The sequence below is a fragment of the Netta rufina genome (assembly GCF_964035555.1).
Source record: "Netta rufina genome assembly, chromosome: 13".
Classification (NCBI taxonomy): Eukaryota; Metazoa; Chordata; class Aves; order Anseriformes; family Anatidae; genus Netta; species Netta rufina.
This window is the reverse complement of record NC_140136.1, coordinates 11,689,614-11,711,938: the sequence shown is the minus strand read 5'-3', so window position 1 is coordinate 11,711,938 and position 22,325 is coordinate 11,689,614. Positions and strand designations below refer to the sequence as shown.

Here is a 22,325-nt window from a genome sequence, read left to right as displayed (position 1 = left end):
GACAGTTATGCATCAGGTGCATCGTGTCCCTTTGTAGTTCTCCCTCCATACATTACGTGTGCTTAGCCAGCATTCGGGTTGGTTTGGGTACTCAGCTTCATGCCCAGAATCAATAATAGCTGCTGCTGCTGCTCATCAGTGCCTTTGCATGGGTAGTGCTGATGGGCTGTATGTTTTCCAGGTCATGCATCATGCAGCTCTCACCCCAGCCAGGGTTCATGCTGGTTTGTGTTTAAATGGTCAGGAGATGCGTGAGACAACGCAGTCTGGTTTGTCTGAGGACAGGTGGCAAGGCAGCCAGGAGGGAAGGAATACGGAACTCTGCAGTTGGGGCTCAAATAAAAGGTGTGAGGAAGACACAGACTGGAAAACAAAAAGAGGAGAAAATAGAAAAGGCAGAGACATCTGTGAAAGCTGCCAAACAAGGCAATAAGAGCAACAAAAAGTAGCAAGACATGAAAAATGACGTGTAAGTAAGTAGAAGAAACAGAATGAAATGAAGGAGACTGTGCAACACGTGTTGGTGTGAGAAGCACATCTTTGGTTTTAGCTTTCAGCTAGGATAAGAAGCAAATACGTGCTGAAAAATGGGAGCCAAGAGAACTTCTTTCAAATTGTTATCGGGGATTAGTAATGAGCTCAATTAATAATGCTCATGATTTGCAAAAATCTCAGTCTGTTGCTGTTAGTGCCTGTGCTTGCAAAACACCTCCCAGGCATTGGTAACCTTCTCTCTTGTTTGTAAGGAGACCTGAAAAAGCAGAGGGAAGTACAATGTGTTTTTAGTTTTAAGTACATTTAGAAAAAAATAAAATGCAAACCTCTGTAAATTAGTAGGTTCCCTGAGTATCCTGGGATGGAATCAGCGAGCATCTTAAGTCTTCTAGTAGTGTTTTCTGACCCACTGAAGGAACATATGTGGGATATGAACACACAGGGATAATACATGGCTTCTGCCTTGTGTCTTTGTACCTCTTAGGAATGTACAGCTTGCTGAGCTGTGTCTAGTTTAGCCAAAACCTGATTGCTGGAGCTAGCTTACAGGTGCCACGTCCTCATTGCAGGTCCAGGTCAGTTGCAGGAAGCCAATTTTGATGGTATTGTTACTTTTACTTGGGGGTAGGGATAATAAGGAAGCAGTACTGTGCTGTGGCTTAAGCCTCCAAACCTGCTAAGAATAGCTTGCTTGTCTGGAGGTCAGCCTTACAGCAATTTTCCAAGCATGAAGCAGACAGAGGTTGTAATGCGGGGGCGACCTAGGGGTTTCCCCTCTGAAACTGTTACTTCCCCAGCAGCCTCCTTGCTCCCATCCAGCTGTTGTGTCCTGCTGTCTTTTCCATTGCTGCTGACTAAAGGATTCCGTAGCTCCATGACTAGAGGACTAAAGTCACAGAGCACCCCACCCCAGCACACCCACTTCATCGTTCAGATGCTCCAGGTGTTTCTGAGCTACTAACAGATATTCTCCCTCGTTTTCACACTTCTCCTCATCCTAATCCGTAACGAATAAAATGTGGTCCCCAGTTCTCCCTAGCCCTTGTGCAAGGTGGTAGCGGGGAGCTGTGTGGCATACGTGAGACTTCACTCGGAAACTCTTCTGGCCATTCTTGTTGGCCTGTCCTGTGTGTCAATAGGTCTCCTTTTGCTTTCAGGAATACAGAAGCTAGTATTAGCAGGCAGAGTGGGAGAGGCTATAGAAGCCACCCAGCAGCTCTATCCTGGCCTCCTAGAACATAACCCCAACCTGCTCTTCATGTTAAAGTAAGTATGAATAGCTTTCTACTCCCTAATTCTGAAATGTGAAGCTGAAGGAGATAAGAAAGGGGCTGCCCAGCCATCCAGTCAGGCTGCACACCTCGGTCTGAATTCTTAACTGTCTGAGGTCCCTTTGGGAGCAGGTGGGAGAGGACTTAGCACGTAGCCCTTTTGTTGCTCCTCAGATCTGGTATGGCTTTGCCTCATGAGGTCAGGCAGAGGTGGGTAAAATTTTAGTCCTGCTGACTGCTAGAAACTCCTCCACAAGATAAGTAAAGGCCATCTGTGAAGATCTTGCAACACTGCAGCACATGGTGGTCACTGCAAAGATTCCTAGAAAGATGCATGGATGGAAGAGGCTATCAGGGGTAGAGACTGAAAGGAAAAAGTACTTATGTGTCCCAGTTCTCCCAGCTGTACAGGATTGCTCTTCCCAGCCTCCTGAGATGTGTAAGGACAGAGTTCCCAGTAAAGCTAACTTAGGAGCTGTCCTCGCTGTGGATACTGCATTTTTTACCCTTTACTGTCTATTTCCCATTGGACACCATAATTTCTAAATTGATGGAGCAGTGGGGGGACTATTGCTGGCAGTTTTAGTATCTGCCCTGAATTAAAAAAAACACAGTCTAATTTTGGAGTACCTGCAGAAGTGGTGGAGCTGAAACCACACTGTAAAGGAATAATTTCTTCTTAGCACAATAGAAGTAAACTTGTTTTTTGGAACAAGGAAAACACTCTTTATCCCACCATGTGTCCTGACAGCAGGCTTACCATCACATGAATTTTCTTGGGTCCAGAGCAGGAGAGGTGTGGGAACGTTTGGTTAACTGAAGCAATATTATCTAAGGCCTGGGGTTATCCTGCCAAGCAAGAAACGTGCCGTGTTTTGAATCTGTGAAGTGTTTCACTTCTGATACTATGGCAACTCATACTCGCACCACTGGCCCCATTGGTGCTGAAATGCTTTTTCTTTTCCTGTCTGCCTTTGCTGATGCCAGCCAAGGTGGAGCATCTTGTCAATGACACAAGTGCTCCCCTACTTCCTATTAAGTGTGGGGCTGAAAAGAGGCTGACTGTTGGTATACTGCTCATCTGTCTCTGTATGGTTCTCAACGTTTATTAGCTCTGAGTGGCAGCATCTGAACTCCTTCTTGCTATAGCGTTATCAGAGCACTCAAAATATGAGTAGCAAGAGTAAAACGTCTCTTTCAAAGCCGAGACATTTAACTCCTGTCCAATTTCTAGGACTTCTGCAGACAGTAACTAAGGAAACATCAATGCAGAACATCCTGGCTGTCACACACCCTTTTCTTCTTCTTCCTTCCTATGAAATCAGGTGTCGGCAGTTTGTGGAGATGGTGAATGGGACAGACAGTGAAGTACGTTGTTTCAGTGCACGCAGCCCCAGATCCCAGGACAGTTACCCAGGGTCCCCCAGCTTAAGTCCTAGACATGGATCAAACAACTCACATGTTCATAGTACTGGTAAGTGCTTTTTCTGTGTCTTCTGGTGAGCAGAACAAATGTTAAAGGTGAACTGCTGTATATTACCTTACCTACTGCTTCCTGTTCTATGAAATGCTCCTTTTCTTTTCTGAGAACCAGCTGAGATGACATACTGATTTGGTAGGTGTCTCTGTACTGTTAAGAAATTGGTTTTGTGTGAGCTGTTTTCCACAGACTATTATGTGCAGAGTCTTTTTTCTTTTTAGAACAAAAGCTTTTAAAGGTGGCCTTCTAGTGGAGCCATCGTGTGGCTCAGTTTTACAGACAAAACTGTAAGAGGAGATTCTGGAAAATAAAGCCCATTTTCTGTACCCTGAAGTGTGCAAAATAATTGCTTTCCAACAGGGGCCCTTCAGACTGCAGAAAATCTCCACAGACTGGGCATAAGATACACGGTTCTAGCCAATTTAGCAAAAAGCTAGGGGGGTGCCTTGCATGAGTGCTTCTCCTCCCATGGTCTGTACCCTGGAAGCTCTAAACACGTAAGATGGGAACAGTTCTGCAGCTCCAAAAATTGCTCTCAGAAACATCAACTTTTTGCAGTTTGGGAAATTAAGCTTTAGGATTTGAAGAAAGAACAAGGTAAACCAGGACACTTTGAGATATATTTTCTAGGTAATTATTGGCTATGGCTTAGAAGATGAGTGAGCCAAGGAGCAGAGCCCGTGAAAACGGTTTGGGCTGCTTCACTGAGTCTTGAGCTTCTCACAGCCATCTATACTTTTTGTATATGTGTTGTTATATGTAGTATGTTTTGTTTTGGTATTCCCACTGCTGCATGTAAGAAATTGTGAACATGCAAATGTTTAAGGGAAAGGAAGACAATCACTTGAATTCCTCAAAGCTGTCGTGCACCTTCCCAAGCCAATATCCTTGCTTTTCTGTTTCATGTTGTGAGAAGTGCTAGGTATGTTTCTCTGAACAGTCTCAGAGATCTATATCTTCAGTCTTACTTTGCTTCCTTCATTTGGGATCTGCTTCTCTTACTAATGGTTAACTTCACAAGAGAGTGTCATTGTCAGTCTGGTCTCATTTCTCCCTTCCTTCTTAACTTTCAGGAGCAGATAGTCCAACCTGTAGCAATGGAGTCATGTCCACAAAGAGCAAACAGAGCCACAGTAAATACCCAACACTGAGTTCATCATCTTCATCTTCTTCCTCCTCCTCCCCCTCATCTGTGAACTACTCTGAGTCCAATTCTACAGATTCTACCAAATCTCAGCAGCACAGTAGTACAAGTAACCAAGAAACCAGGTATATTTTTTTTCTTTATAGATCCCTGTGGAGGGTGAGATGGTGGGAGGGGGCTCAGTGTTCTTTCTGAGAGCCAGAAGAGCATCTGCCCTGCTCTTCTAAAAAACAGAGGAACTCTTCTTATCTACAAGGTCACTACTGTTCCCAGCAGACATAAGCCTATCCCAGTTCCCCGTTCTAGCTCAGGTTTGGAGGCTTATCTCATGAGGAATATAAGAATGGTCTTGTTTTAAACATCAGTTTGTCCCTTTAAACTGATGCCGTCAGAGCCCAACGTGATAGTTTGCATAGAAGCTCTCCCACTGGGCCTTTCTTGGGTTCAGCTGCCTCAGCCAGTGAATTACCCTTGATATGAAGTTTGCCTGCCCTTTCGTAGGTGAGGCAGCAGCCCAAGTGATTACTGGGTTGGTATGCTGCCCTCGAGTATTTTTCTTGGTCTACCTCTACCTGTTGCCCAATTTGTTGTCCTTTGAGATATGCCCCTGAATCAAAAGCAATTTGTTTCACACTTGTGACAGCAGGCCAGACTTATAAAACTTCACTTCTCTGAGAAGCCGTAGGCAGTCCAGGAGAGCAGGGAATAGCTACTGCTTCATTTACTGGAATGTGGAGTATATTGAGCAGCGGTGAGAACTGAGCTTCCTTTGGGCTCACTTTGCAGGTTGGTGTTACAGGGCTGTCTGTGGCCCTTCTGGAGCAGAGGAATATCACTGTGATTAATAGAATTCCTTGCTAATTGCAGCTGGCATTTGTCTTGAGTACTGTGCCGAGCAATTTTCGGAAAAAAAAAAAAAAAAAAAAAAAAGCCCAGCATGATTTTCTCATCATTTCATTTTTCTGAGTTAATCAACAGTCTTATTCAGACTGCTGTCTTGAACATTTAAACCTAAAGCCCTTGTGTTTTCTGTACTGCACTTGTCAGAAGGGATGATGGCTTACCACAGCTAAGATTTTCCTCCTGTTTGGTATGTTCTCTGTTGTCTGGCTGCTGTTCAGTGTCCAGAGGTGACTGCTTCTTGCAGTGAAAGTGATGAGCGCTCTGCACCTGGAATTATGACAAGCACAAGCAGAACAGAAGCCTGTTTCATAAGTTGTCTTCAGAAGCTAGAAATAATTTTTGCTACACTGAATTACACCATCTTGCTTCCTGGAGTTTATCCGACACCTATCCTGGTTTACTGGCCTTTGCTGGGCATCATTTGTCATCTGAGCTCTTCATTTCTTCCCTAATTTAGACATCTGGCCTTTCTTTCCCCCTTTCACCTCAGTGACAGCGAGATGGAAATGGAGGCTGAGCACTACCCCAATGGAGTCCTGGAAAATTCATCCACCAGGATAATGAACGGCACCTACAAACATGAAGAGATCCTGCAGACGGATGAATCCAGCATGGGTAGGGCCTCAGGCAGGAGGGGTGATGGGAAATAGAAAGAGCCGGTATCAAGAGTTAAAGTTGTGATTGGACTGTGGGGGAAAAACGTGTACTTTTGGGTTTCTTTCCCAGCCCCAGTGAATGAAGTTCTCAATATACCTATTTCACAAGGAAAATTAATCTGTCTTGGAACTGAAACTAGGTTTGACTTTTCATAATCTCACAGCAGTGCTGGTGATGTTGTGGATCAGGGAAAGCAATAGGATTCAAAGGTTTGTTCAGCACTGGTCACGAATTCCAGCTCAGAAAAGTCCTGGCACTTCTACCAGCTGAGGAAATGAACCGAGCTGTGGAAGGCTGTCTGATTCCCAGCTGCAAAGTGGACCAGCACAGTATGGTCAGCTGTAACTATCTTGTTTGTGGGTGCTCCAGCCGGGAAGGAGAGGATAAATGAGCTACACTACCTCTGAAAGTGGGAATTCCTCCAGCTATAGTGGGCCTTGTGGCCACCTAGTATTGGGAAGTTGGTGTTGGTATTGCTGACTAAAAGTTTTCTGAGTGCAGGGTTTGCTAGACCAGTTTTTTTTTTTTTTTTGCGGTACATGCACTCCATTGCACACATGAAAGGGTAACGCAGCTGGAGTTCCAAGTTCCCATGATTTTATTAGAAGCCTTGATTTGTAGATAGTCCTCAACCATTAAAATAATAGAATTAAAGAAAAACATGACCATCTGCTATTTATAGTGTAGGGTTCAGAAAAAGCTGCTACTTGCATAAACTTTGAGCGGGGAGCACCTACCTGCTCCAGAAGGGAAAGGAGTTCGTGGCTAAGAAAGGGTTGCATGACACACTGTGAGCAATGGTGTGGAATGAGTGACAATTGTTCCTTCTCCCCTGCCTTTCCCCTAGAAGACAGCTGCTCCCAGAGGCAGCTCTGCGGAGGGAACCATGCTGCTACGGAGCGAATGATCCAGTTTGGGCGGGAGCTGCAGATGCTGAGTGAGCAGCTTTGCAGAGAATATGGCAAGAACACAATGCACAAAAAGATGCTTCAGGTAAGCCCGGGCTTTATGCTGCCTCACTGCAGTTTTCTGGGCCAGGACTGGAGCTGTGGGTTTTCTTGCAGAGCTCTGGGTGGCCACCACATCTGCACCTGGTGAGGAAGAGGGGGCCTGCTTGGGGATCAGAGGATGAAACTCAGTGAACATAGAGCACGTAGACCCAGTTTTCAGCACAAGAGAGAGGAAATAAAGCTCCTGCCTGCCTTCTAGGGGCAACTGCATGCTCTTCTCTCTAGGTGGCACTCTGTCTGCCTTCATGTGCTGGCTCCCCTGCCAGGTGGAGACAGCACCCTCTTTAGTCTGCTATCTTGATGGCCCAGTGTGGTCCCTTGTGGCCAAGAAGAAAAGGGCCATTTTTTTTTCAGGAGGTAGGCACCTGTCACATTGGCGATGGCAGGAGGTGCCCTGGCTGACAGACTTGGTGGCATTCCTGTGTATTTGCAGCCATGCATGAACTCACTGTGCCTTTCTGTTCTCTCACACAGGACGCATTTAGCTTGTTAGCTTACTCAGACCCTTGGAACTGCCCTGTTGGTCAACAGCTGGACCCAATCCAGAGGGAACCTGTTTGTGCTGCTCTTAATAGTGCTATATTGGGTAAGGCCTGGTTCCTATGTGAGTGCTACCCACTGGACATACCTGTTCTCGGGCACTGTCCTGTGGCAGGCAGCCTGTGAGTGTTAGGAAAAGTTTGGAAGTACTTATCTTTAGCCTTTGCCTCTCTTTCTGTTGCTGAAAGGGAAGAGTTACAGGAAGGGAGGTAGGAGTGAAGCCTGCATAAAATGGATGCCTCTGATCTGATCTTTATTTGGCTCCCTTGGATCTTCGTCAGTGCTGCTTCTGAGAATTCTCTTAAGGATTTTCCTCACCAGCTTTCTGAGGAAGCCAGCATCTCTCTGATGTGTTTCCCTGCCCCTCTTCCTTCTTGTTCTGAACCCACCTGAATCAGTTTGCTGATGTTAGCAAGGCTGTTTTCCATGTTGTTTGGGAGAACCTTCTGTTCAGAGAATATTCTGTTTGCCAGAATTTTGATCTGGCATCAAGCTGCTTTCTGGTAGGGAATGCAGTTACTCTGTTGCAGCAGCTTGTAAGCAAAGCAGGTTCCCATAGTGTTGGCTCTAAAGCACAGAGGGCCATAAATTCCTCTTAGCTTTGAGGTCATGCTGAATACTCACAGTTAAATGCAGCCAGGGTTTGTCTTCCCTACAAGCGTATGCCTCTGCATGTTCCCATCATGTGGTGTGCTTGTTGGAGCCCAGAGAGCCTGGTGTCCAGTGTTGGAATCAGGGCTGTCCTACTGGTGAAGACCTGCTCTATGCGGGGTCTGTAGGTTATACGTTGGTTTTGTACAGCTATCAAGACAGCTCCCCTTTTTCTGATGAGTTTTGCTCCCCTGCTGGAGTAATGAGTATAGGGATAATAAGGTTATAACCTGCCACCAGTCTTCAAGAAAGGGATTGTTTCACTCTAGGCAGGCCCCTTGATCCTGTCACTGAATCCTGCATGTGCTGTGCCATTGCTCAGATAATTTCAGAGGATGCTCTTCTGTCTTGGTTAGATCAGTCCAGCTGACCACATGCAGTCCACTGGGCAGCCTCTCTGAGACAGAGAGGAGACTGGCTCCTGTGCAGACTCCAGATCACTGTGCCCAGGCATCTCTCCTATTGGGTCTGTGCACATGACATTTAGTGCCCCAGAAGGAGATTTAGAACTTATCTTCTGGGGGAAGGAACAGTTTGATGAGCAAACTCCTGTTTTGTCTGAGTAAAGGAACAGAAGTTCTACAATTCAGAAGAGTCCCTTCCCCTGACGGTCAGCATGGCCAGGTGTCCAGCAGAATGGCTGAGTTCCAGCCACTGTTTGACCACTGCTTGAGAAGCCTACACAAGTTGCTGAGGGATGTCAGCAGTGAGAAATGAAAGATGCTGTCTGGAAGTGCTTCGTCACACAGCTCACAAGACACGTACCTTGACTAGAGCAGCTCTGGGTTCCCTGACGCAGACCTAGCAAACATGATGTTGAAAAGTGGAGAGGTGGTGACCAGTGACTGAGTGTGTATCAGCTTTTTTTTCTACATTACTGTGTAGACTTGCACAAGTGGGAGAGGGAGCAGTTGCCTCTCCCTTCGGGCTAACTTCTCCTGCCTTTCCTTATTTTTCTGTGCTCTGTTTTTTTGGCTTTGAGGGTTTTTTTTGGCAGGCACTGAGGCAGCAGGAGCTACACTGCCTTTTTCTTGCTGTGGTCACCTTTAGAAAGCAGCACTTTCTGAAAAGCAGCGCTTTCTAAAAGGCCCTTTTGAGCTGTGTCCCCAAGGTGGGACGTGTCATGCATGGGCAGGCCTGTGGGTTATGCACAGGAGCAGTGGTGCAGAGCCAGCATTACTCAGCAGTAACTTCTTGCCAGAGCTACCATCTTCTGCCAGGTTTGCTCGGCTTGGTGTTCAGCTGGGACATAGGGGGACCTGAGTGCAGGTGAGCCAGCGTGCAGCTAAGATGCCTCTTCTAAACAGATTTCTCTTTTTGCCCCCACAGAATCTCAGAACCTGCCAAAGCAGCCCCCACTGATGCTTGCCCTGGGCCAGGCCTCGGAGTGTTTGCGGCTCATGGCTCGCGTGGGCTTGGGCTCCTGTTCCTTTGCCAGAGTAGACGACTATTTGCACTAGCCACCAGAGCAAGATGGAGTTGACATCGTTGAGTGCTGCCCTTCACCCTCCGTTGCTGCCACTACAGCACCACCTCGTCTATAGCCTGACGTCCCTGCCACCAACACCCCCTCTAGCACACACACACTGCCTGTGAAAGGATTGAGTTAGTCCCTCACTACGTGGCCATTCCTGCCCCCAGGAGTGACTGGCAGATCTTTCTTGTCTCCCTGCCATTGCTGCGGCTCTGGCGGCGCTCAGTATTTTGCTGGTTATTCTAATGTAGCGCCTTCCAACGTAGGGATTTCTCTATATTTTGATTTGATTGTTTCTCATGGATCCATCAGTATTTTATCTGGAGAGTTTTGCTGAGCTGGTTTCTGCTGATTTACAGAGGAAGCTCATGAAGTTGGTGACAGCTTGTTCTTTTCTTCCCTCCTCCCTCCATCTGTGCACATGCAGCATCATCTTCTGTGCTAGTTACCTGAACTCTTCTCACAGTGGCAGTTCAGAGGGATTTTTCTTTTTTAATTTTATTTGAATCCTGTTTATTAAAAAGGTCTCTTCCACCTCCACAAAGTCATTGATGTATTTATTGCCCAGAGACTTGGGCCCAGCCATACACATCATACATCCCCGCAGGAGACCTGGTGAGGTATGTCCCGTCAAGTGGTAATGACGGGAATTGGAGGAGCTTGGTTTTTACTGGTATATGCCTCTGTAAGAGCACAGGGCTCTCAAGTGCTTGTCTTTGTGAGTGAGAAGAGAAGACTTGACATTGCCTGAGTTAGCTGCTGCAGTGTAGAAGCATTCTTGTCCTCAAGAAGTGGGTACATCTATCTCTCACAGTGGCTAGGGGGACAGGACTGACTAATACGGAATCATCTACCAGTGTCATGGTAGAAGTAGATCATAGTAAGAAAAAGTTGTGGTTGCTGCTCAGTTGGGCTGTTGGCTTGTGTGTTACGTCACAAATCCCCATTTTTCTCCATACAGGAGGGCTCTGTCACCAAGACTCGATAAAATAGTATTTACTGATCCCCCATGACACTGATCTAAACAAGAATCACTACATTTTAGAAGAGTCTTAAGAACACTAGTTTGAACTGTGCTCGTCCTGCAGGCTTCAAATGCCCAGACCAGGTTGTGGGTTAGCGCCAGTGCTAGGTTTGTATGGTCTGAGACATTAAGAAGGAAGCAGCAATGTTTCTTTGGAGGATTGTTACGAAAATGACTTGAGTTTCACATCCAAAAGTGACCAGCAAGGATCTGTGGGTGAGTAACCTCCAGGTAGGATGGACATGGTAATGACTGCTGTGGTCCAAGGACTCAAGTCCTAAGCTTTTGGAATTCAAACCATCAGTCTGTGTTTGTGAGCGTGTAGTTTGAGCTGGCGAGGCTGTGTAGCAGGATGCAGGCTTTGCATCCTCCTCTAGTGTATACCATTAGGAGGCTTCTGTTCCACTCTGGCTGCACAGGAGGAATTGTGATTCTGCACCAAATGAATTTAAGGTCTGTAGCTGTGACAAGAGCCCAGGGGAGCTCGTACCCAACGTATTTTACTGCTGTTCTTGATTTTATTTTATTTTATTTTTCTGGAAGGCTCAAAGTAAAATAAATAGATTGTGTTGAGGTTTGCCTTTAAAATGGTAGTTAGCCTGTGCCAGAGCTTCAAGCAGCAAGAGAGCATCTAAGAAAGAAAGATTGTGTGTGAACTCAGTGCTGTAGCCTGGAGCTTATTAAACTTTTGCTGCATTTGCAGACTTGATTTACAGCTGGAATGCAAAGTTTGAAATCAAGGCAGAGCAGGGAGGCAAGCATGCAGAGTAAGATTGTTTGTGGCAGTGCTGAAGGCAAATGGCTGTGGCTGTGTATGTGCAGGTGGTGTTGGAGGTGGCTGGAAATGCCTGTCACTACCTTTTGGTGAAGGTATACAGTGTGTAGAGGCAGTGCTAGTGCCATGATGGTCTACGAAAACAGGTAACGTGACATTTGTAGATGGGGGATATATTTTTATTAGATCAACTCATTGAAAAAAAGCTTGAGGGAACTCTGAGAACTGAAGCCATACTTCTAAATAAGTAGAAGTAGGTAGTAAGCAAAATAATTCAACATGGAAATCTGGGGCTTCTGTTTAAGTTCAGAAGAGCTCATGTGCCTGAAAACTTACCAATTTATTTTCACCTTTCCTAGTCAGCTCATGGTGGATATTATCCCAACCTACAGTCCTTACGTTGCTTCAGTTGCTCAGACACTCCAACTCAGTGGGCAGGCTTCCTTCCTGGAGTGTTGGATGCTCGACCTGCGCGTGGTGCCTCACCCAGCCCGTCGTGCCCCAGTGCTCTTGCTGAAACTGAGGCAGTGAACTTGTCCCGGTGAGAGATTCTTCTGCAGGCTCTCCATTTCTCAGACCCAGGCTTAGGGCACACTGGCAGGCTGATTGCGGGTACTGAGGTTGCACATACTGCACTTAACTGGCTTTGCCTTTCACATTTGGCTGCTTCCTGTGCTGTTGGTTATCATTTAACTTGTTGCTGTCTGGCTGTAGTCAGACTTCCTTTAATTTATGCTAATGAGGCCATCTTTATCTCTCTTAAATTTTCCGTTCCTTCTTTTTGTTGTAATTTGTGGTTCCTTTAAGCAAAGTCTCTTTGCTGTGTATCACATTAATGTCCTCCTTGGTCTCTCAGCAAAGCTGTGCTGACTCCTAGAGCATTTTTTCATTTTCTATCCCCTTTCACTGCAAAGAACCAAGAGATGCTCCGAAATACCTGCTTATTCTGGTGCCAAGAGAAATGTGATGAGATGGTCTTTCTGGCTTTTCATGGAGACTGTTCCAGTGGTAGAAACCATCCTGCTGTTGTGTCAAGGTTAGTGCTGAGAGGCCACATTCTTAATTATGTTAATTGCATGTAGCAGGGCTGAGTCACTCTTTCTGCCACTGATGCTGTGCATCGTATAGTGGCAGTAGATCCCTGCAGTCTGGAGAGCAGTGACGCTTTTCACTTCTTGCACTCAAAGCAGCAGTGCTAGGTTGAGTTGTTTTTCCCCTTTCTACTTGATCCAATTTTTAATTGGCCTCACAACTGTAACCAACACACGTTGCTGCGGCCAGCTTCTGGTGAGCTCTTGCATCCGGAGTCCTGCTTCTGTTTTTTGGGAAGTTCAGAGGCTTTTCTGCTATGACGTGTTCTGTTATTTGGTTTTTTGATTTCAGGTTTTCTTGCAGCGTCACTAGTGGATTCTGCTTGTTGTGCTTAGGTTCTGACTACTGTGATTATGAATCACTGTGGGCAAGATGAATGTGTATGCAGTGTTGGGGAACGTGTAGGTGTAGGCTCGAACCTACCATTGTTTCCTAGGTGAGATTTCTGATTTGGTTTTCCCAGGTTATTTTTAAAAGCCTCCTGGTCTTTGAGTTTTCCTGGCTATTCCTTGATGATTTGTATTTTGGAACCTTGCTACGATATCGATGAGATTGATTTGAATTGTTGCGGTCACTTTAAAAAAGGAACAGAACTAAAGTGAATTAAGGTCTTTAATTTTGAGCACGCGTACAGTGTAACCAGAGGCTTCACACAGTTTAAATGTTCTTTTATAAAAGGAGTTTGGGATTTATTTCAAGTGCCTCCATGTTTTGCTCAGAAACAGATGAATAAGTGAGAGAGGCCTTAAGAGCACCCCAGCTGAGGCTGTGCTTTATTTGGGCAGTCCCTCACAGTGTCACTTCTCTCAAGAGGCCTTCAGTAAGGCCACACAAATGATTGTGTAGCTGCTAGGAGAAACTGCTGCCTTCCCATTTCTTGGTGAGGCTGACAAGGTCTCAGCTGTGCCCCTGTGTTATGATGCTGATGGCATCGGATGCAGGACCTTCACCACATGAGGTTGCCATGTAGCTTGCTCTGCTGAGCTGCCTTCAGATCCTAGAAGAGAGGTTTCCATGCTACAGCCACAGGCTACTCACAGTTCAGGAAACATTTCTATCCATGCAGCCACAGGAGAGGCTTTCTAGCTGTGGTTTCCTTCCCAGGGCATGTGAAACGCTGCAGCTCAAACAACTTTTCCAACTCTGCCATCTCTGCACACTCAGAGAACTTCATGCCTCAGCTGGTCAGTGCAGTCACCACCACAGAGCCTCAACCTGTGGGCTGGCAGACAAGAGCCTTTCAGAAGAATAACTTCACAGTGACCAAGTGAAAATCTGCTTTCCATGGGTGCTGAACTGCAGCCCTGCACATCGTGAGCTTTGTTTTTGAGAACAAAGTCTTGCCTTTGAGAACAGTGTCCTGGGAACTCAGCGCTTACAGGGTTCAGTGAGCTCTCCTGTGGGCAGGGAGGGCAGCGCTCTGTCCCCTGCGTATCCTGAGATGTGCTCTTAGGGCCAGCTTGTTGTGGGAAAACTTGTTACTGCTACCAGATCTCCCTTCTTGCCCCTTTGCTTCTCAGATTCACAGTATTCTTCCACCTGTATTAACGTCAAGGTGATACCTGCAGTGTTCGGTGCTCCCTTCAGCCTGGAGTTGGACTGCCCGTAGCACTTCTGCTGTTCTTTTGGGGTCTGGTTAGAAACTGAGCCACTGCATGTGGCCGGCAGAATGGAGAGGGACTTCCAGAATGAACCACTGGGTAAGCAGCATCCAGCTAGAGGGGGGCAGCTGTCCTGTGGCCCCTCCAGCCCTTCTGTGTGTGCCAGCACTCCAGCTCACTGCTTTGGGATACGTGGTGCTATTTCCAGCCTCCTGGTTGTGCTCACTGTGCTGCTGATGATCTGGACTCCAGGAGATGCCGTCTTTGGCATGGAAAATTGGCCCGGGAGTATTGCATCTTGTGGTTGTGTACACTTAGTTTTTTCCCATCTGCCTGGTTATTCCTTCTGGGAGTTTTTGTTTATTTTTGTTTTAACAGTGACATCTCTGCCTGACCTCAGGCCGTGCCCTGATGTGTCACAGTCTTATGAAGACCTCCTTATCATTCTTGAGAAAGCTTTGTTCTTGAAAACTCCCTTGAACAACTGGAGCAAGGAAAGCTGGGTTAACTAACTGTGGGGATGGGACTGATCATTTTCCTCGTTAGGCATCAGGCACAATGAATTATCTCCTTGTCCAGCAGAGCAAACCTTGTTGGATTGCTGCGATGCTGCTGTGCTTTGTTACCTCTCTTAATAGCCGTGTAACACATTGCTTAAACACAACTTTCAGAATTTCCTCTGCCATCAAGGGGTTGACTGAGAAGGCTGGCTGTGGTGGCCAGGCCATATAACCACGTGTGAACGCCATGAGTGCACAAAACACTGCTGGGAGGTTCTTTCCATGGAGCAGCAGTGCGCAGTCTCTGTGGGGCAGCAGGCAGAGAGGTCCCTCCCGCTTCAATCCTGCACACCGTGAAGCCTCATGGAGCTGGTCACGGTTGTCCTGAAGCTTTTTGGGGCCAGCCAAGGCCAGTTTCAGACCAGCAATTCCCTCCTGAGAGGTAGAGTTGACCCGTAGCACCTTTGTTATCTGGTGTAGTTGTGTGTACACAGGACTGGGACAGCCTCACCTGGGAGAGACCGCCCAGCACTGATGGGAGAAGGAACCTGTTCCTGAAAAGGTGGTCGTGGTCTGCCCTGGTGTCCCATTTGCAGGAGGAGCAATTTCCTTAAAACCGTGCCCAAGTTAAGAGCAGCTTCAGTGGTGGATCCTGAGGGGTGTAGTGACCTAGAGAAAGCTGGTGTTGGGACTCCAGCTGCACACCTCTGTCCCTAGCTGCTTCTGCAGAAAGGTGTGAGGGGAGGGAGTGGACACGTGCTGTGTGCTGCTGAGACCCTTCTGCTGCTCCAGATCGAGCGGCAGTCTGCAGGCCTGCAGCTCTGAGAGCCAGAACTTTGTGAGCAACGCCCCACCGGCTGCGTAGGTCACAGAGCTGGAGGAAGTGTTGGTGGAGGGGGTGTGGGGGAAGTGGGGAGTTACAGCAGATTCGGGGAAAAGGGAGAAGCTGAGAGCCTGGAGGCCTCCTCCAGAGGAAGCACTGACTGCTCTCCACTATCCCTCCCTGCAAAAAGAGGTGGTGGGTGAGTGAATATTGTGTGTGTGTCACTCTCCCTGCATCCCACACACGATATTCAGAGCCTGCAGCCTTCAGCTGTAGTGATGCCCAACAAACCGAGAGCTCCTCCAGGCTTGAAGAGCGCCTGCCCCTTATCTTCCTGACAACCATTTTATTTCCAGGAGGGAGGCATAACCATTTCCAGCTCACAAGAAGGGCCCTGTGTGGGGTTTACACTCACGGTCCTGCAGAAACATTCCTGGAGGTCATGCTCCTTGGTGAACTTGCCCTGACTAGGCAGACACCTTTTCTCTGCTCGCTCCACTTGTGTCCAGGAACGTGCTCTGCTATCCAGACCCCTCTGCTCAGGAGGGCTTTAGCTGCTTCCTTCCTCTCTGAAGAAGCACGGGGGGCTCCTGCATGCCGGGCTTCTCAGAGGTTCAGGCATTGAGAAGGAGAAGCAACAGCGGCTCTGGGGATAATCAGGATTTTTCAGAAAATTTTAAACATAGAAGTGTGGTGACTTTTTCAGACTAAGTACTCTGCACAGGCATTCGATTGGGATTTTCTCTCTCGGTCCCACCTGTGCGCACTCTTTGTGGCTCTCCAGCCAGGGGGGCAGGAGGAGGCTGCCGGCACCCGAAGCTCCTGCACGCGATCCAGGCCATTCAGCGGTGCAAGCCCAAGGACCTGCCCGTGACACAGTTAACTTTCTTCTGCTGGTTGCTCAAAACTCAGGTATGAAATGCTCAGCTGGAGCGTGGGGAATGAGGTCTGTGCAGGCTTCCCATCAGCCCTGGACGAAAAGCCGCAATTGGGCTGCGACAGAGCAGATCTCCCTCTGCCGCTCCAGACTTTTCATCGCCTTTTGAGGGGGGTTTTCCTCCTCGTTGGTACACCATCAGCTAAATGGACATTACACAAATTGTGCACATTGGTTCAGTCTAAGCTTAGTATTTGTGAATTAAGTTATCTGATGCTTCGCATGAAAACTTCAAAGGGGGAGGGGGGATTTTAACTGAGAAAAAAAAAAAAAAGCCTATGAAAATATACTGGAAATATGGTAAAGAAATCAACGTTCTGCTGTATATTGACAGAATTATTTTTATTAAAATACACATCCATGTGCAAGAGCTAGCGTGGAGCCGTGTGCTTTGTGAGTCTCTGCTTGCGTTTTGGGCACCTGGAGCTGTGCTGATGGGGACAAGCGGCCAAGCCCAGCTGGGGTCCGGCCCTGCCGGAGGGGAGCTGTCATGGGCAGCACAGTGGGGATAAGGCAGTGGGGTCCTGCCTCCTTCCTTCCCTTTTCTCACCTCTCCAGAGGTGAGCAGACGGCAGCAGGAAGGTGTGTTCGTCATTACGCAGGTCCCTTGCAGTCACAGGAGGCTCTTAGCTCAGGCACGGCTGCCCCTCACGTGCATTCAAGGGCAGCGAGCAGTTGCCACTAGGACTTTCAGGTAAGTCCTACCCAGATTTGATACCTCTTCCTGGTGAGGGACCGCTGCATGGGTGCAATATCTGTTTCCTCATGTGATAACCATGCAGAGGGAGGAGGGATGGGGCATTAGGATATAAGGAACGTGTCAGTACGTGGCCAGGTAAGCAAAGGCCAGCACAGTTACTGAAAGGGGTCTAGAGATCCCACACATTCATTGCCGTCTTTCTCATAGGGGGTGCGATGTGTCAGCCCTGTAATCTTCCTTAGATACCTGCTGACCTTCATCAACGTTTTCACATCTCGGAAAGAGCTACGCAGCTCTTTTTGCAGGTCAAAATTATTGTGATTAGATGCCTGCCCTGACAAGAACTGCTTTTTCTCCTTGAGCATCATGTTGCCCAGCCATAATAATCCAGTCCTGTTGTGAACCTACACAAATTTGATTTTTAGTGACACCTGTGCTGCTCCCACCCCTCCCCAGCCCTGGACAGGGTCTGCACCCAAGGCACCTGTTCTCATGCTCGTGTTACCTGCAGAGTATGCCCAGCATCTACAAAAAGCAGCTGAAAGGTGGGCTGTGTCCTCATCATACTGGCACTGTGGACATTATTTTTAGTCTTCCTCATCTCTTGACCAAACACCAGTGCATTTAGAGGCTGACAAGGCGGTGAGAGCTGGATTTGGCAGATCAGTATATTCTCCCTCAACCCCCTGCTCCTGAGCATCAAATACTGGAGCACCTGCAGCGCGTGTGGGGCTGACAGCATACCATAAAGACATAGCCTAATGCACGAGTCAAGGCCTGGCCCCACTGTCACATCCCCAACAACACCCAATGTGAAGAGGCAGAGTTGGTTCCTACCCCACAGAAACGCGTGCCTGTACCCAGCAGGCGTTTTGGTCACACCGTGCTCTGGGCTTGTAGGATTTGCTCCTCGGGCTGAAAAACTGGGACAAACAGCAGCTTGTGGAAATGAGTCTTTATTATAAATATTTCTGCCACTGGCCATGTCCTGGCAGGGCAGTAGCAGTGTGAGGTACGCAGTGTCCAGCTGGTCCGTGCTGCCACAAAGTCTGGCCTCCCTCGGGGCGCAGGCTGTCTCCGTGTGTGGTGCCTGCACCCGCTGCCATGCGACCCTCTGGGGAACTGCACCGAGCGCCCTCTGCTCCGTTTGGAGATAGGAGGGCTGCAGGCACGAGTCTGACCGTGGATGGCAAAACGTGGATTTCATTTTTTTCTTCTAAGCTTATTTAGCGCTTTCTTCACCCAGGGCTTCTGAGGGTCATTACAGACCTTGAAACCAGTAGCAGTCACAAACCTGCAGCAAGAAGTGAGGAAAGGATGGTGATAAAACAAACTGTGAGGGCTTCTCTCTCTATGTACAACTTCCCCTCCATCCCCCCAACCTCGATGCACTCCCAGGAATGTGATCCCAGCTGGACCACATTCAGCTTTCAGGTGTGATCCCAGCTGGACCCATCTTTCAGCTGTCTCTGGGGCAGGACAGGATGGGGAGAGCTGTTCTAGTTCCCAGGCACAATTCTGTGACAAGGTAGGAGACAAATCCAAGCGGTGAGAGTGCTGGATACTTACACTACTGCAGGTAAGGCGCAGTCTTTGGGCGTCTCGTAGAAACTCTGTATATTTGCAAACCGAAGAGGTTTTTGTGCATGATCGAAGCAGCATTCAGTAGGTGTGTAGAGTGCTGTGAATGGAAAGGAGAGGAAATTTGTGAAAACCGTTAGCAGCACTGGGCAAACTCCTTTGTCAGACAACTACACCATGCGATGTGTAAGACAGGTTGTGGAGTTTCTTAGCAGCTTCCTGCTCCCTTGCACTGCACCAGGGAAATGGAAACCTACACGGGGGTTGAAGCTTTCAGGCCAGAGAAGGCTCAGTGCACCCGTGGCAGGGATTTGCTTCCCTTCATGGCGATATGCACGGAATTCAGAAATGCTGACAAAGGTGGGGGGGGATGGCACTGCACCCAGCACCCTACAGTCTGCATCATGATGTGTGCAGCAGCTGCCAAAATGCACAGCGGCATTGGGCTCCTAGGTCTGGGGGGTGAAGTTCTGTGTGTCTCCAAGATGGGGGTACAACTCGCAGCGTATTTTGGGAGTCTGCAAACAGCTGCACGTGCTGGGTGTAGGACCCCTCAACCCACTTGGTTATCTCGCTGAGCCCTGGGAAAGAGCTTCCAAGAAAATGATTCTCCCAGTTACTGCAGCATTTCCCTAAGTCAGTCTGAGAGGTCTCCTCTGCAGAGGGACACAGCCATCCAGCAAGAATCTGGCTCACCCCACGCTGCCGAGGCAGCATTTTACCACCCAGCACTTGCCAGCCCTGGGGGCAGCTTTACTGAGGCCACCCAGCTCAGGGTGCTGTCCCCGTCCTTCCCTGCACCCCTGGGACCTGCAGCCCCCTCCCAGCCAGGAGCCCTGGGGGTTGCTCCTCCTGCCAACAGCACCGTCCCCGCTGGGCTTTCATCCCTGAGCTCCCCAGGGCAACATCCCCAGCCAGGTCCCCAGCCAGCCAGGGTGCTGGCAGCCCGCGAGGTGCCTCACCTGTGGCGCAGTGCTGGGAGAAGGTGAGGAGCAGCAGGAGCAGCAGGACTGGTCTTGTGCTGAGCATGGTGGCTGTGCGAGGGCTCTTCCTCAGTACAGTGCTGCTCTGTGCTGCCCTGCACGGCGTCTGTGGCCTGGGGTCCTCCTGCGCTGCAATTTATCCTCTGCATGCCACCTACTTGAACCACTTTTCCAAACATTTTGGATGTTCTAAGAAGCCACTTCTCGGGATTGAGGGGATTTCCTTAAGATGTGGTTTATTACAGGCGCACGTCCAGTGACGCGTAGAAGTAGCAGTGGACCAAAGCAGCCACTTCCACTTTCTGTGGAAGTGTTGCAAGACCGAAGGGAGGGGTCGAGAGCCTTTGGGGGAACTACACTTTACCTAGGAAAGTAGAGAAGAACAACTTTCTGTGCACTTGCTGAGAAAAGCAAGCCATGGGGTCTCATGGTTTCACGTTCAAATGATTTTCTAATAGGAGAGACAAACAACAATCAGGAGGAACAAAGGACAATCAGCAGGAGCAGATCACTTACTGATTTGCCTGGATTCAGAGCGTAACTCTTAAACAAAACATTGATTAATGAATTTCCTCCAAACCTGCCTCCCCAACCATCCTGGCCATGTGCTTTCTGCTATGCTGTTACAGAGGGCACTGCATTCAGCATGGCATGGGCTGAGAGTGTGTCAGGCAGGAACAGCCACGTAGGACAGAGTTAGAAGAGGCCCAGAAGCTGGGGGGTGTCTGTGTGGGTGTGGGTGGAGATGCTTTTAGTGGGTTTGGGAGACTTGCAGAGAAAGGGAAGAAGTGGGACAATGGCACCACGGGGCCTGAGGAGAGTCTAAGTCTGATCCCAAATGGAAAGCAAGTGTTGCCTCTTGCCCCTACACCGGGGATTTGATTGAGATGAGAAGGTCAGAGGGATGGAGGACTTCTGGTCATCAGTGCACGGAGGGGTCATTCCTGTGAGGAGGGCAGGGAGATGGGCCAAGCCCTGCCACAACCCCTAAAGAGCGGGCCAGGACCCCGAGGGCAGCACCACAGAAGTTTGGACTCTGTGCAGAGAGCTGTGCACGGGGGGCCAAATACAGCTGGGGGGTGAGGACCTGCCGGGCACCCGTGTGGTGTGGCGGTGAGTGGGAGTGTGGGAGGCCAGGACTTCTCAGAGAAGAAAAGTTTAAAGAAAGTTCCTTGAAGATCCTCTCATGTTTGTACAGCTTCTCTGGAAGGAGAAAGGAGAAGAAAACAAACGCGCTGACGACTTCATTTTCTAAGATCTAGTCGGCAGCCCGCGGGGTCTGGCAGCCTGGTGGCTGTGCAGAGATCTGGGAAGGGCAGAGGGCAGCAGAGCAAGGCTGCAAGCCCTATTTGCTAGATCAAGGAGCCCCTTAGGGATGGGGCAGAGGTGGGAACAGCCCTGGGCAGTGCTGTCTACCCCAGGGTGATGGTGCCGTGTCCAACAGTCCTTGCTGCATTAGCTGGTCCTGTGCTGGGAGTGCAGAGAGCCAAGAAGGATATAATCTCCCAGCCTGCCTTACAGGTCTGAGTTCTTCCTAACCCCTTTCCACAGATTCCAATGCAACTTTGCCTGTGTAAAAGGGTTCTGCAGGATGAAAACTCTGAACAAGCCACCAGGGTCACACCACCTCCTAGACAGGATTTAAAAACAAAGGGCTGTAATTAAGGCCTCTCCAGGAGAGCAAACTGAGCTAATGGATTTTTTTCAGCCATCTCCTCACTCAGAAAAATGTGCCAAGATCTGATCTTCCTGTCAAGGTTTTTTTGAGGGACATGCTCACTTCTCCTTTTCCCTAGCTAATTAATTATGTCCCCACTCCAACCAGAATTGTTAGTAGATACCCCAAGTAGTTGCCTTAAAGCAAATGAGTCCATGTGAATTACAGAAGAGCCCCGTGAGGTTCATTGCAGGAATGGGCTTTCCTCTATGTCTCTGACCCAGGCGTGGGCCTCTGAGCTTGGGTTTAATTTTCTCCAGTTCCTTCCAAACAGATGTACTGAACCTCCTGTGCTTCCACTGGGGTTGTTAGGATTCAATAGGAAGAAGAATTTAATAGGAATTGGAAGAAGCAGCGATGGGGAGGCTTCGACAGTCCCTCACAGCTTATGCTGCTCAGTGCAGGACGGGAACTCTCTCAATTATTTTTCAACGGTCTTGGGAATCTGGAGAGGTCCCTGTTGACTGGAAGCCGGCAAGTGTTGTACCAATTTTCAAGAAGAGGAGAAAGAAGACCCTGGTAACTACAGGCCTGTCAGTCTCACATCAGTGTCTGGTAAAATTAGGGAGAAGATTATCCTGGGAGTTACTGAGACACAGCTGGGGGACAGTGCAGTCACAGGTCACAGCCAACGTGGGTTCATGAGGGGTATGTCCTGCTTAACAAATTTAATTTCATTTTATAAGATTACCCATCTAGTTGGCTAATGGGAAGACAGTTGATACAATCTTCTTGTATTTTGGTAAAGCTTTTGATACAGTTTCTCACAGGATCCTACTGGACAAAATGTCCAGCATACTGCTGGATGGGTGAACAATTGGCTGACAGGTAGGACTCAAAGGGTTATGGTAAATGGGGTTATATCAGGCTGGTGGTGAGTCACCAGTGGGGTCCCCAGGGCTCCTTTTTAGGGCCAGTCTTCTTCAACGTTTTTATAAACGATTCGGCTGTAGGACAAGAAGGTGTT

The 22,325-nt window shown here is 48.4% G+C and overlaps 1 protein-coding gene across 3 annotated transcripts in view; it reads left to right on the top strand.

Annotated features, from left to right (window-relative positions):
• The window catches only part of RANBP10 (RAN binding protein 10), a 77,345-nt gene extending 60,600 nt beyond the window's left edge, over positions 1-16,745 (top strand). For 2 of the 3 annotated variants that reach the window (XM_084294482.1, XM_084294480.1), the window contains exons 8-14: positions 1,653-1,761; positions 3,092-3,240; positions 4,320-4,515; positions 5,784-5,908; positions 6,798-6,943; positions 7,435-7,546; positions 9,481-16,745. In XM_084294482.1, the coding sequence (XP_084150608.1) occupies positions 1,653-1,761; positions 3,092-3,240; positions 4,320-4,515; positions 5,784-5,908; positions 6,798-6,943; positions 7,435-7,546; positions 9,481-9,611 (968 nt within the window). In that variant the 3' untranslated portion in view covers positions 9,612-16,745. The remainder of the gene's footprint in view (positions 1-1,652; positions 1,762-3,091; positions 3,241-4,319; positions 4,516-5,783; positions 5,909-6,797; positions 6,944-7,434; positions 7,547-9,480) is intronic. The other variant, XM_084294481.1, reaches the window with a different exon arrangement.
• Positions 16,746-22,325: the final 5,580 nt, after the last annotated feature.